The sequence below is a fragment of the Aulonocara sp. 'chitande type north' Nkhata Bay genome, linkage group LG20 (genome assembly GCF_057382095.1).
Source record: "Aulonocara sp. 'chitande type north' Nkhata Bay isolate Kocher_YH1m ecotype deep benthic linkage group LG20, A_spYH_male_GT1.1, whole genome shotgun sequence".
Taxonomy (NCBI): Eukaryota; Metazoa; Chordata; class Actinopteri; order Cichliformes; family Cichlidae; genus Aulonocara; species Aulonocara sp. 'chitande type north' Nkhata Bay.
The window spans coordinates 18,260,750-18,272,989 of NC_141363.1; the positions used below are offsets into that span (position 1 = coordinate 18,260,750).

The 12,240-nt window shown below is 43.5% G+C and overlaps 2 protein-coding genes across 2 annotated transcripts; both read right to left on the reverse strand.

Moving 5' to 3' along the window:
* Window positions 1–434: 434 nt before the first annotated feature.
* LOC147305421 (uncharacterized) lies at window positions 435–8,842 on the reverse strand. Its single transcript, XM_086278068.1, has 3 exons — window positions 8,670–8,842; window positions 2,112–8,422; window positions 435–1,864 (listed from the first exon to the last, which is right to left on the reverse strand). The coding sequence occupies exon 2, from the start codon at window positions 8,170–8,172 to the stop codon at window positions 2,416–2,418; it is 5,757 nt and encodes a 1,918-aa protein (XP_086134194.1). The 5' UTR covers window positions 8,173–8,422; window positions 8,670–8,842; the 3' UTR covers window positions 435–1,864; window positions 2,112–2,415.
* LOC147305422 (uncharacterized) lies at window positions 8,375–11,502 on the reverse strand. The gene is made up of 2 exons (XM_086278069.1): window positions 10,826–11,502; window positions 8,375–8,422 (listed from the first exon to the last, which is right to left on the reverse strand). Exons 1-2 carry the CDS (start codon window positions 11,486–11,488, stop codon window positions 8,375–8,377), a joined length of 711 nt encoding a protein of 236 aa, XP_086134195.1. The 5' UTR covers window positions 11,489–11,502.
* Between the last annotated feature and the right edge of the window lie 738 nt (window positions 11,503–12,240).

Here is a 12,240-nt window from a genome sequence, read left to right on the forward strand (position 1 = left end):
ATACTGCTACTGTTCTATCAAAATTTTAAACGAGTATCCTCATATGTGGCTCTCATTCTTCTTAAAAACAAAAATAAGGTAAAAAAAAAAAATCTGGTAATTCTTTGTTTTTACATTCATTGGGCCCCAATATGCCCAAATATCAAAGAGAAATTAAAAATGCATGTTGTGGAAGAGTTCGGGTCTTAGGAGGTTAACGTGTTTAAAAAAATAACTCCCGGAGAGCAGCCAAATGGCTGGTAGGCTTTTAGCTAAGCTTTAGCTTCAGCCAAGTGGAAGTTAAATTGGCTAGTCATTCATATGTAAATTAGGTTGTTACCTGGGAATTCTGGAGGGAGGGGAGTGGGGGTGTGTGGATGAGGGGGTGGGCGAGCTGCTAAAAGCTGTGAACTTCCTTTTGTGTTCGTCTTGATGCATTCTCAATCATCCAGGGAAATAAATCTCCAAAAGTCATCAACTTGGGAGTGTTTCAGTTTGCCATCTTAGGGAGAAATCAACACACATGGTGGGTGTATGTCCTTTGTTGCTGAGATTTATTGATAAAAACAGTACAAAAAACCAACCATTTGTACACATATTTACAAATGGCCTGCTGAGTGGTGCACGGAGCATGTTCATTGGTTCATGGACCTCCCTGAACTAATGGCATTTATTGCAATTGTCATCTTGCGGGGGGTTAACAGGGTTCCATCTCTAAATGACTGCTGGTCAGCAAACCTGGGAAACCCACAGATAATTGGAACTATGGCACGAAACCGCTTCCAAGACATCATGCAACACCTACGCTTTGATGACAAGTCCACCCGCAGTGATCGAGCAAAGACTGATAAGTTTGCTGCAATTGCAGCGAACTTATGTGAAACTTATGTGAAACTGGGTGTGGGTCCCAATCAGCCAGAGTTTCGGGTGAGTTCATTGTGAAACCTGGCCCCACCTTATGCAAATTCCTGAGATCAGATGGCCCAGGATGTGAGTGGGCGTTAAGGTGTCTGGGAAGGGATCTCAAAACTGGATTATAGATGGCAGAGAGTTGGTGTCCACTGTGAGCGACCATCTTTGAACAGAGGCGGTGGTTTACGACACCAACTCTCTGCCATCTATAATCCAGTTTTGAGATCCCTTCCCAGACATGGTCAAAAGTATTGGCACCCTTCACGAGTGTCTTTTGCAGTGATATGTCACACTTTAGCATTTTAAAATCCAAAGCAAAGGTTATAGGTAGTCAGACGTCAGCTGACGCTTGGTCTAGCCCTGAGTCTCGGCCAGGCTTGGTCAGACTGTTATTTTATTAAAACAAACAACAACAACAACAAAAAACAACTGAATCCGGCTCCAAAGCCGACCAAGACTCAGAGCCAGACCTGGGGCCCGTTCTTCGTACGTCGCTTACTACATCCAAGATCAAATGACACATCCAAGACCAAATCATCACGCTAACCGTGAGCTCGCTAATCCGGTTCTCCGAACACACCTGCTGTTGACGATTAGTACAGCTGGATGAAGTAATGTGAGATCATTGGGTGTCGTAAAAGGGGCTACGCATCGATAGTAGAAACATTGATCGGCTTCCCAAATCCACCTTCGCTTTTATAGCCGTGGTCTCCCATCTTGATTACACGAAGTAATTTACTATTACTACTCTGAAATATGAATTACATCTGTAATAATCACATACATGTAATAGAATGTTAATAGTACATTTCCCTTTTTTAGGAAATGACCTGTGTTCTGTCCTTATTGTGCGTCCCTTTGCCCAACTTGACAGACAGCTAACGGTTTCAATGAACATTGGAGGCGGAAGTAAGTTTAAGGCTTTTTACTTCGTCAGTAGTTCAATGATTGACATCCTTTTCTTCCCGTAAAACTAAAAACAAACACAAAGTAAATGTCACAAGATGTCTTTTCTTCTTTACACACACTTCTAGGATATGAACTATACTGTTATATAGTATGTGTAATCAACAGCGACTCAGTATTGATCACAATACAACTTAGAGAGTTTAGCTTCCTCAAAGATAAACATAGCACATGAAATAACTGGTTCCTAAACAAATCTATGTAATAGAAATGCACCAAATAAACTTGTAAACATGTTATACATTAATACTCACAAGCAATAACTCTCCAAGGCAGAAACGTTTTAAAGAGCAACAACATATCCTGCAGGCTAACAAGCGACCAGCTTCCTGTTTCCTCTACCCACAGGAACACAGAAAAACCCCACCAAAATAAAAGCAGGTGAGAATTCCCATTATGACCAGCAGAGGGTGCTGAAGAGAAAGAACCTATGCATGTCATAACACTCCCCGTCTGGTATTGTAAAATACCATTATGAACCAACTGAAACATCATAAACTGCAAGATTTTACAGATTATATCTGAATACAATGTTTACCATCATGACACACATACTTCTCAGTCCTTTGGGGACATCAATAACACTGTCTCTGACACAGGTCTCAGGTAAATATTAATAGTTCCATTTCTCGAGACCCTCACTTCAATCTTCCTGACCCTGCCATCCTTATCCGGGAAGATCTGGTTGACAAGTCCCATTGGCCATTCATTCCGCCTCGCTTGTGCGTCTTTGATGAGCACCAAATCTCCCACCTTGAGGTTTGTATGGTTACGTTGCCACTTGTTCCGGCTTTGCAGTGTCCCTAAGTACTCCCGTCTCCATCTGGTCCAAAATGTGTTTGCAAGGTGTTGAACTTGCCTCCACTGCTGTCGATGGAGATCCTTCTCAATAAAACTTCCCGGAGGGGGAAGAGGAGTGCACACCTTCTGAGTGAGAAGCATGGAAGGTGTCAACAGGAAGGGTGTGTCAGGATCTGTTGTGATAGGAGACAAAGGTCTAGCATTAATGATGGCTGTTACCTCTGCCATTAGAGTAGAAAGCACCTCATGTGTCAAGTGAGAGTGCGGGGTTTGGAGAAGCATTGCATCCAGGATACGTCGCAACAATCCTATCATACGTTCCCAGCTTCCTCCCATATGAGAAGAGTGAGGTGGATTAAAGATCCAGGTGCATCCCTCTTCTCCCAGGTATGTTTTAATGCTTGACACGTCGGGATCTGTCAGTGTGAAACCTAGCTCCCGGCAAGCACCAACGAAATTAGTCCCACAATCGGATCGAATCTGCTTAACAGGCCCTCTCAAACTGAAGAATCGACGCAGGGAATTGATGAAACTTGATGCGTCCATCGACTCAATCAGTTCAATGTGCACAGCACGTGTGCTAAGACACGTAAAAAGAACAGCCCACCTTCTGCTATTTGCCTGGCCTCCTCTTGTGCGCCTTGTGACCACAGACCAAGGGCCAAATACATCCAAACCCACGAAGGTGAAAGGAGGTTCGGTGCTGATACGATCAGAAGGCAGATCTGCCATTCTTTGCTCAGTTGCTTTCTTCCTAAGTCTGTTGCAGGTGATACAGTTGTGGATAATCTGCTTGATTAGCCTCCTTGCTCCTGTAATCCAATATCCAGCAGTACGGACTGCACCTTCTGTGAACACCCGTCCCTGATGCATTACTCGCTGGTGATGGTGTTCTACTATCAACTTGGCAACATGGCTACCACCTGGAATAATGAGAGGATGTTTCTCCTTGTAGTCGATGTTGGCGTGTTTGAGCCTTCCACCTATCCTCAAGAGTCCTTCATCATCACAGTAGGGACTGAGTTTTTGTAAAGAGCTGTGTTTTGGTATGTCTTTACCATTAGCAATACAGGCAAGTTCCTCCTCAAACATTTCCTTCTGCACACTTTTGATGACGACAATCTCAGCCTTTGTCAGTTCCTCTGCTGTGCGAGACTGTTTGCAATGATGCCATGAACTGCAAGAGGGACCTTCATCTTTGCTCTTGAAGACCTTTGCAATATGAATGAGCAAGCTAAGGGCCTTGAGGAGTTTCTTCAAAGAGGAAAAACGTCTGAACCTTTGCGATCCAAGCAGAGACCCATCATTACTCGTGTGAGTGACAAAGCTGCGTATTTCATCATCCAACTCGGGGTCCACAAGGTCATAGGTTTCAGCTTCTCTTGTAACACTAGCTTGTAACAAGAAGGCAGGTCCTTTAAGCCAGGCACTGTCACCAAGCATGGCGGCAGGCACCGAGCGTGTGCCTATGTCAGCAGGGTTAGAGCTCGTAGGGACATAGTGCCATTGTTTTGGTCCTGAAATCCTCCTGATTCGCTGCACCCTGTTGCCAACATATACATAGAACCTCTTCGTCTGGTTGCTTATATAGCCTAAAACCACACGACTGTCTGTGTAGAATTCAACTGCCTCAAGATTTAGGTCCAGTTCACTTGTGATGACTTCAGCAAGCTCTGCAGCTAAAACAGCAGCTCCCAATTCCAGTCTTGGAATTGTATGAGCAGATTGTGGGGCCAATTTTGCTTTCCCTAGAACGAAGCCCACCTGATGGTTCTGATTTTCGCCAGTGGTCTTTAGGAAAGCAACTGCTGCAATGGCTTTAGTGGAGGCATCTGAAAAGATGTGTAACTCTTTTCTGATTGCTGTTGACATCGTAGCAGAAGCGTAGGTCCTTGGAATATGTACATTCTTGAGATCGACAAGAGATTCTTTCCATGTATCCCACTCGGCCTCCCTTTCTCTAGGCAGTGGAGTGTCCCAGTCTAGGGCCTCACTTGAAAGTTCTCTCAGCAGCATCTTTCCCTGGATTGTAACCGGTGAAGCAAATCCTAAGGGATCAAAAAGACCATTGATTGTAGCTAAAACACCTCGCTTTGTAAAGGGCTTCACTGTCTCTGCTACTCGAAAGGTAAAGGCGTCTTTCTTTAGGTCCCATATCAGACCAAGACTTCGCTGTGTAGGTGTCACATCAGTCTCCAGATTTAGCTCTTTAAGCCCCTTTGCACGGTCATCTGGAGAAAACGCATCAAGAACCTCAGAGCTGTTTGATGCTATTTTATGCAGGCGAAGGTTAGATGTGGCAAGCATTTCCTGTGCTCTCTTCATTAGATCAATAGATTCACTGGCTGTGGGCCTTGACATAAGCGCATCGTCAACGTAGAACTCCCTCTCAATGAAGCGTCGTGCATCTGATCCGAATTCCTCTTCACCATGAGCTGCTGCACATCGAAGGCCGTATATAGCTACGGATGGTGAGGGGCTGTTGCCAAACACGTGAACCTTCATTTGATACTCACAGATGTCATTGGCAGGATTGTTGTCTTCATGCCAGAGGAAGCGCAAATAGTTTCGATGGTCCTCTCTTACAATGAAACTGTGAAACATCTGTTCAATGTCAGCGGTTACTGCAACAGTTTCACGTCTGAACCTCAACAATACTCCCAATAAGCTATTATTGAGGTCAGGTCCAGAGAGGAGAACATCATTGAGAGAGACGCCATGGCACTTTGCACTTGAGTCAAACACAACCCTGATCGGATCCGGCTTCTGAGGATGGTACACCCCAAACGTAGGTAAGTACCAGCACTCCTTGTCCACCTCAAGTGGAGGAGCCAGTTCAGCATGGTCACGATCAAATATGTTCTGCATGAAAGCAAAGAAATGCCTCTTCATTTCAGGCCTTTTTTCAAGGGTGCGCTGAAGAGAGGATAAGCGTTTGACGGCCTGGTCGCGATTGTTGGGCAGCCACTGGCGAGGTCCCTTAAATGGAAGTGGCGCCACCCAGCTGTTGCTGTCATCTATGAACATCTCTCTCTTCATGACCTCTAGGAACAGTTTGTCTTCAATAGAAAGGCCGATTTTGTTATCGTCCTCGGATGTATCAAAGATGGTGCTTCCAAGAGTGCATGCCTTAACTATAGGTGTTTCGGTGGTAGGGAAGGCTTTACGCTCAGACTTGGACCCATAATTCTCTTTGATATGAACCATATTTGGACATGGTCTGAAATAGGATGGGCGATTGTTCTCAAGCACATTAGTATGATAGGCATCCACAGCTGCAGGCTTGTGAGCATCACCTAAACAGACATCACCAATGATGACCCATCCCAGGTCCAGTTTCTGTGCATATGGGGCATTGTGAGGACCGTTTCTATGCTGCCTCGCTTTGTGGACACTAAGTAGGTCACGTCCAAGTAAAAGGAGGATCTCAGCTTTGTGATCGAGTGGTGGGATGAGATGGGCTATTGGCCTTAGATGAGCATGTTCTGCTGCCACCTCAGGGGTAGGTATCTCAGCTCTGTTACTCGGAATGTTATTACATTCAATTATTGTCGGCAGCGTGACTGATGTGGCTCCGTCTAGTGACTCCACTACAAAGCCTGTAGCTCTTCTACCCATCATTTCTGTTGTTCCCGCACATGTACGAAGTGTGAATGGAGACTCTGACCCCTCTATGCCATAAACATCAAAAAACTCTGACCTGGCAAGTGACCGATTACTCTGATCATCGAGCACGACATAAGCCTTTGTCACTCGCTCTGGCTGCGCTTTTGGGAAAACCTTTACCAAGCAGATCTTAGAACAGGATCTTCCTTTCTGAGCCTCTCCACAAACTTCGGTACAAGTCGATGTTATAGCAGGCTGAGTTGTCTCTTCTGTGCCCTCCCCGCCATGACCAAAGAGAGTTGCAGGAGGTGGTCCTGGATGAAGGGCAGAGATATGATTCCTGCTTTCACATTCTGTACACTTGATTGTTGTGTTACAGTTCTTGGCCATGTGACTAGTGGAAGAACAGCATCTAAAACAGATACCATTGTCCTTGAGGAAGGTCTTACGCTCCTCAATGGGTTTATTGCGAAACCCTCTGCAGCGCTTGAGGGGATGTGGCTTTTTATGAATAGGGCACTGCCTTTCCACATCACAGGTTTGCTCTCTCACGCTGTCTTGGCCAGCTTTCCCCTGTGATATTTCCGTCTTGTGAGCAGAGACCAAACCCTTATAGGTCTTCCTCACTGTAGTATCTGATCTAAAGTGGTCTGTTGTAGATGCTAAGAGCCTGAAGCCTGGATCATTGCGGGCTTGTGCCTCTCTGCAGACAAAGTCACAGAGAAAGGAAAATGGCGGAAAAATGACACTATGGTCAACTTTATACCTAAAACCCTGAGAGAGCCACTTTTCCTGGATATTGTGTGGTAACTTGTCCACAATTGGAGCGACACCACGTGCAGTGTCAAGATAGCTTAGCCCTGGGAGATAACCCTCTGATTTTGCTGCCTCAACCTCTTGCAGCAGGTCACTAAGCTCTCTCAGCTTAACAGGATCTTTGCTACTGACCTTTGGGAAGTTTGTAAGCCTGTCGAACAGTGTTTTTTCAATTATCTCTGGAGAGCCAAAACATTCCTCCAAGCGCTCCCAGGCTTTGTCCAGTCCAACTTCAGGACGACAGACATGCACCGTCTTTATTCTTTTCACATGCCGTGCTGAGTCGTGCCCTAGCCACTTAATAAGGAGGTCCAACTCCTCACTGGGGCTGAGTTTTAGTCCACTGATTGCATTCAGAAAGGAGGATTTCCACGCCCAGTAATTTTCAGGGCAGTCATCAAACTTTGTGAGACCAGCATTAATAAGATCCCTCCGTGCCAAGTACCTTGCTATATCACCCACCTGAGCACTGCCATCTGGTAGGAGTTGAGGTGTGACTCGATCAGGCGACCTTTCCCTTGTGCTCTCTGGTGGGTGCGGTGTTGAGTGGGGATAAATACCAGACTTTGGTTCCTGAGATAGCCCTGATGTTGGAATGGCTTTGTTTCTCATTTTGAACAAGTGAGATTCAACATATGGAGTACCAAAGCTTTGCCTGGGTTGAATCGTGGGCTTCAGCTCATGAACAGTTGACTCTCTATGCTCTTCCTCTGGTTTAGCACTCTCGGTTGGCTGTAGATGCTGCTCCACATACTGCCGTGTCCTTTCAGCAGTCTCTTCAAAGGCTGGTTTCCTTTCAGTTTTGACAGACTCCTCTGCTGCAACCTCAAGGATGCTGGCTTCAGCCATAGCTGCTGCTACCTCCTTTTCATACTGTAAAGTGTTCAATTTGGCTTCTATGCGAGCCTTTTCAATCATCATTTCTGACTCTATTTTGGCATAATCGGCTCGTGCGCGAGCTGCCTCCAGTTTAGCACGAGCTGCAGCAACGGCTCGACTGGCTGATGATCCACTCGATGCTATAGAGGCCACTGACCTGGTCTCTAGAGCCGACAGCTGCGTTATTTCTTTTGTGGCTTGTGTGTCCTCCATCCCACAATGCTGCTGTGTGGCAAGCGTAAGCAGTAGTAGAGATGAGACGTGCTGGCAGACGAAGTTGCTGTCTTTGATTATCTCTGCCCGCTGAGAAGCTGCTTTTTTACTGTTCTGTCCTTATTGTGCGTCCCTTTGCCCAACTTGACAGACAGCTAACGGTTTCAATGAACATTGGAGGCGGAAGTAAGTTTAAGGCTTTTTACTTCGTCAGTAGTTCAATGATTGACATCCTTTTCTTCCCGTAAAACTAAAAACAAACACAAAGTAAATGTCACAAGATGTCTTTTCTTCTTTACACACACTTCTAGGATATGAACTATACTGTTATATAGTATGTGTAATCAACAGCGACTCAGTATTGATCACAATACAACTTAGAGAGTTTAGCTTCCTCAAAGATAAACATAGCACATGAAATAACTGGTTCCTAAACAAATCTATGTAATAGAAATGCACCAAATAAACTTGTAAACATGTTATACATTAATACTCACAAGCAATAACTCTCCAAGGCAGAAACGTTTTAAAGAGCAACAACATATCCTGCAGGCTAACAAGCGACCAGCTTCCTGTTTCCTCTACCCACAGGAACACAGAAAAACCCCACCAAAATAAAAGCAGGTGAGAATTCCCATTATGACCAGCAGAGGGTGCTGAAGAGAAAGAACCTATGCATGTCATAACAACCTGTATGTATCTGTATGGAATCAATAAAAGGATCAAGTGCTGCATTATCTTTAGTAACATTGATATTATTTATTTATGGTGAAACAGTGGTGGAATATCGCTGTTGCTTTCGTATAAATGAAGCGGACATACCTGCGTGGCCGCGATCTAATCCTGTTTACATAAAGTAAACCTGCTCCCGAGCAGGTTTACGCTTACGGCTCTGTTGCTATGACAGCAAGTCCCGGATGAGCTTCAGGGAACCGAACGATCCAAGATCACGCGAAATCGTCAACAATCTAATCCAGCTAACTTACTTAGCGAGGTACGAAGAACGGGCCCCTGGACTCCAACCACATCAAAGCCAGACTCCAGATCCCAGAGTCTCAGTTATGAGTAATAACAAAGCCATATTTGCTCACCTCTGAAGAAACTCTAAAGTGGAAGCCAGCTCAGATGGATAATGGATGTTAAAATTGTAGTAGCTCCCACAAATAAGATCCACAATGTTTTTCAACTGGAGAGCTAACTGCCATACTTCATCCTCATGGTTTTGTATTTTGTCACCAATCAAAACTGGCAGCAATCTCAAAAGGTTCCAGTTTTGAACGGCTTGCCCTGATAATTTGGATCCGTCAGGTTTGACAGTACATGGCTTTGTAAGTGCTTCGGATCCTTTATATTTAAACTGTTTAATGACAGATAGACTGGAAGAAGTTTGTGCGTCTTTTTAGCAGAACCCAGGGGATTCACTACCTCAAATGAACAAAACAGTGAAGAAGGCGCAGCAGCGCCTCTTCTTTCTCAGGAGACTGAAAAGATTTGGCATGAGCCCTCGCATCCTCAGGACCTTCTATCACTGTGCCATTGAGAGCATCCTCACTGGATGCATCACCACCTGGTATGGCAACAGCACCGCCTACAACCGCAAAGCTCTCCAGCGAGTAGTGCGGTGCTCTGAACGGATAATTGGAGGTGAGCTTCCCTCCCTCCAAGACATCTATAGGAAGTGATGCCTGAGGAAAGCGGGGAGGATCATCAAGGACTCCAGTCACCCCAGCCATAAACTGTTCAGACTACTTCCATCAGGAAGGAGGTTCTGCAGCATCCGGTCCCGTACCAGCAGACTGAGAGACAGCTTCTTCCATCAGGCCGTCAGACTGCTGAACACGTCATAGACACCTCACCTTCACTACTGGAACTTCAACATTATGCACTCCATACTGTACAGTAATGCCACTGTTTTGCACATGTCTCAACTCTGTATATTTTTATATATTTTATTTATTGACTCTATTTAATTTGTAAAATATGTGTATACACACACACACACACGTAGAAAAACATTTAGTATACACATCCAGAAATTATTATTTTTTGCATATACTATTATATATTGTACGTATATTTATTAGTTTCAGATTTAGCCATTCGTATATTTTGCCTGTTTATGTTATTGTATTTTGCACAACTCTGTTGCTTGTGAAGCTCGCACACAAGAATTTCACTCGCATGTGCTGTACCAATGTACCTGCACATGTGATGTGACAATAAAAGTGATTTGATTTGATTTGATTTGAATCTTGGTACAAAATCAGTTTGAGGCTTTCAGGGTTTTCATTAAAGAACTGGTGACATTTGAAAAATTTTCCATCATATAAATCCTTAAAAATTTCTACATCAGGACCCCCAAACTGTTGTGACTGTGTATTCCTCCATAACTGTGACTCTAAAAAGCTCTTCAGAGTTTCTCCAACTGGTATGTAGTAAGCAAATTTTCCTGTCATGTTTTCATCCATTCCCAATGGCACTTTCTTGGGTTCTGTGTATTTAAACATTTTTTGAATGTTTGATTTCTGGTGTGTGTTGTTCCTAGTTGTCCCTGATGGCAAGCAGAGAGCAAATCTGACTCTTTAATGCAGTCACAGATTTTAGTGACTGCTTCATCTGATGGGTTCATTTCATTTTTTAGTAAACAACTTACCTTATTTATTGTGTAGGCTTGACCCAATTCGTGCACATTCTGCATTTCCTCAGCAATAGTCTGTATAGTAGAGGCAGGAATTAGCAGCTGTCCTTGCAGTTTAAGGTAAAAGAGACACATGCTTCTGAGATAAGAATGACTATCCTTCTCTGGCATATCACTGGCTGAACTAGCAGATGGCATGGCTTCATCTGTGTTTTCTGAATATTCTGTACTGTCATTTGGGGGCTGAGGACAATCGTACATGTCATCAATACCATCTGGGGAACAAGCTTTATGCTTCCTACACATGTGAGAAGTAAATGATGACTTTTTTGTAAACATATGCTTACAACCACTTACTGGACATGACACAGACCTGCCCTCTGTAATATGATCGTTTAAGTGAGACACTAGCTCTTTCACTGTTTGGAAATGGCGGGCACATAATGAAACCGCACATTTTAAATCTGCAACAAGAGCTTTAGGAGTAGCTTGAAGTGCAGGTGCATTGTGCACACGATAAAAATGCCGCTTGAAAGCAGAGTATGTGGTGAATGTTTGGCTGCAATTGGCGCCAACACATTTAAAAAAACAACAAGGCTCATTCTTGTGTACTCTGCAATGTAGTACATAGCCTCTTAATGTGACCAATACCTTTTTACAAAAGACGCAGATGATCATTTTTAGTATTTCAAAAGTTTGCCTTTGCTTTTCAGCTGAACTAGCATGCTAGCGCTAGGTTATTGAGCATTGGTCTAAATATCAACTGGTGCTTTTATCTCGAAAAAAAAGTTGCCAAGATATTAAACTTACCGTGCAGACTTTCTGACGAATAAACACAGATCCTCAAAAAAACACTTGAATTCGTATGTTTGTAATTTGTCCTAAAAACGTAGTTGCTAAAAGTTCGACGTTTTCTTCTCCCGTCTTCTCTCTCGTGCTGGCTTGTTAGCTATAGTCATGAACTAGTGAACTAGCCACGAACTGTAAGTTTGTTTAGCCTGTAATAATGAGACATTGCTAACCTAACCCAAAAAAGTAGTCTTGTCTAAGTATCACATTCCCATTAAAAGAAACATAAAGAATACAAGCATTACTTAGTCGTTAAATAATAATTTCTTATAGGTTACTCTACAATAGGCTGCAAATAGCCCGAATGATTAAAAAAAACCAAAAACATAATGTACACAATTTTAATTGTATATTTTTATATAGCCTATAAATAGAGAGGCAACCTCTCAGGTTCACAATGACATCTTCTGTGAAAACATTTTTATTAGTCCTATCCCTGAATTTGCATCATTTCATGAATCATGTTAAAAGTAGGCCCAGTACATCCATGCAGTTGTAAAGTGCATGGATATATATAATACATATAATTCTTGTATTTTTAAAAACAACTGACTAAAACTATAATTTTTACAATATTTGCA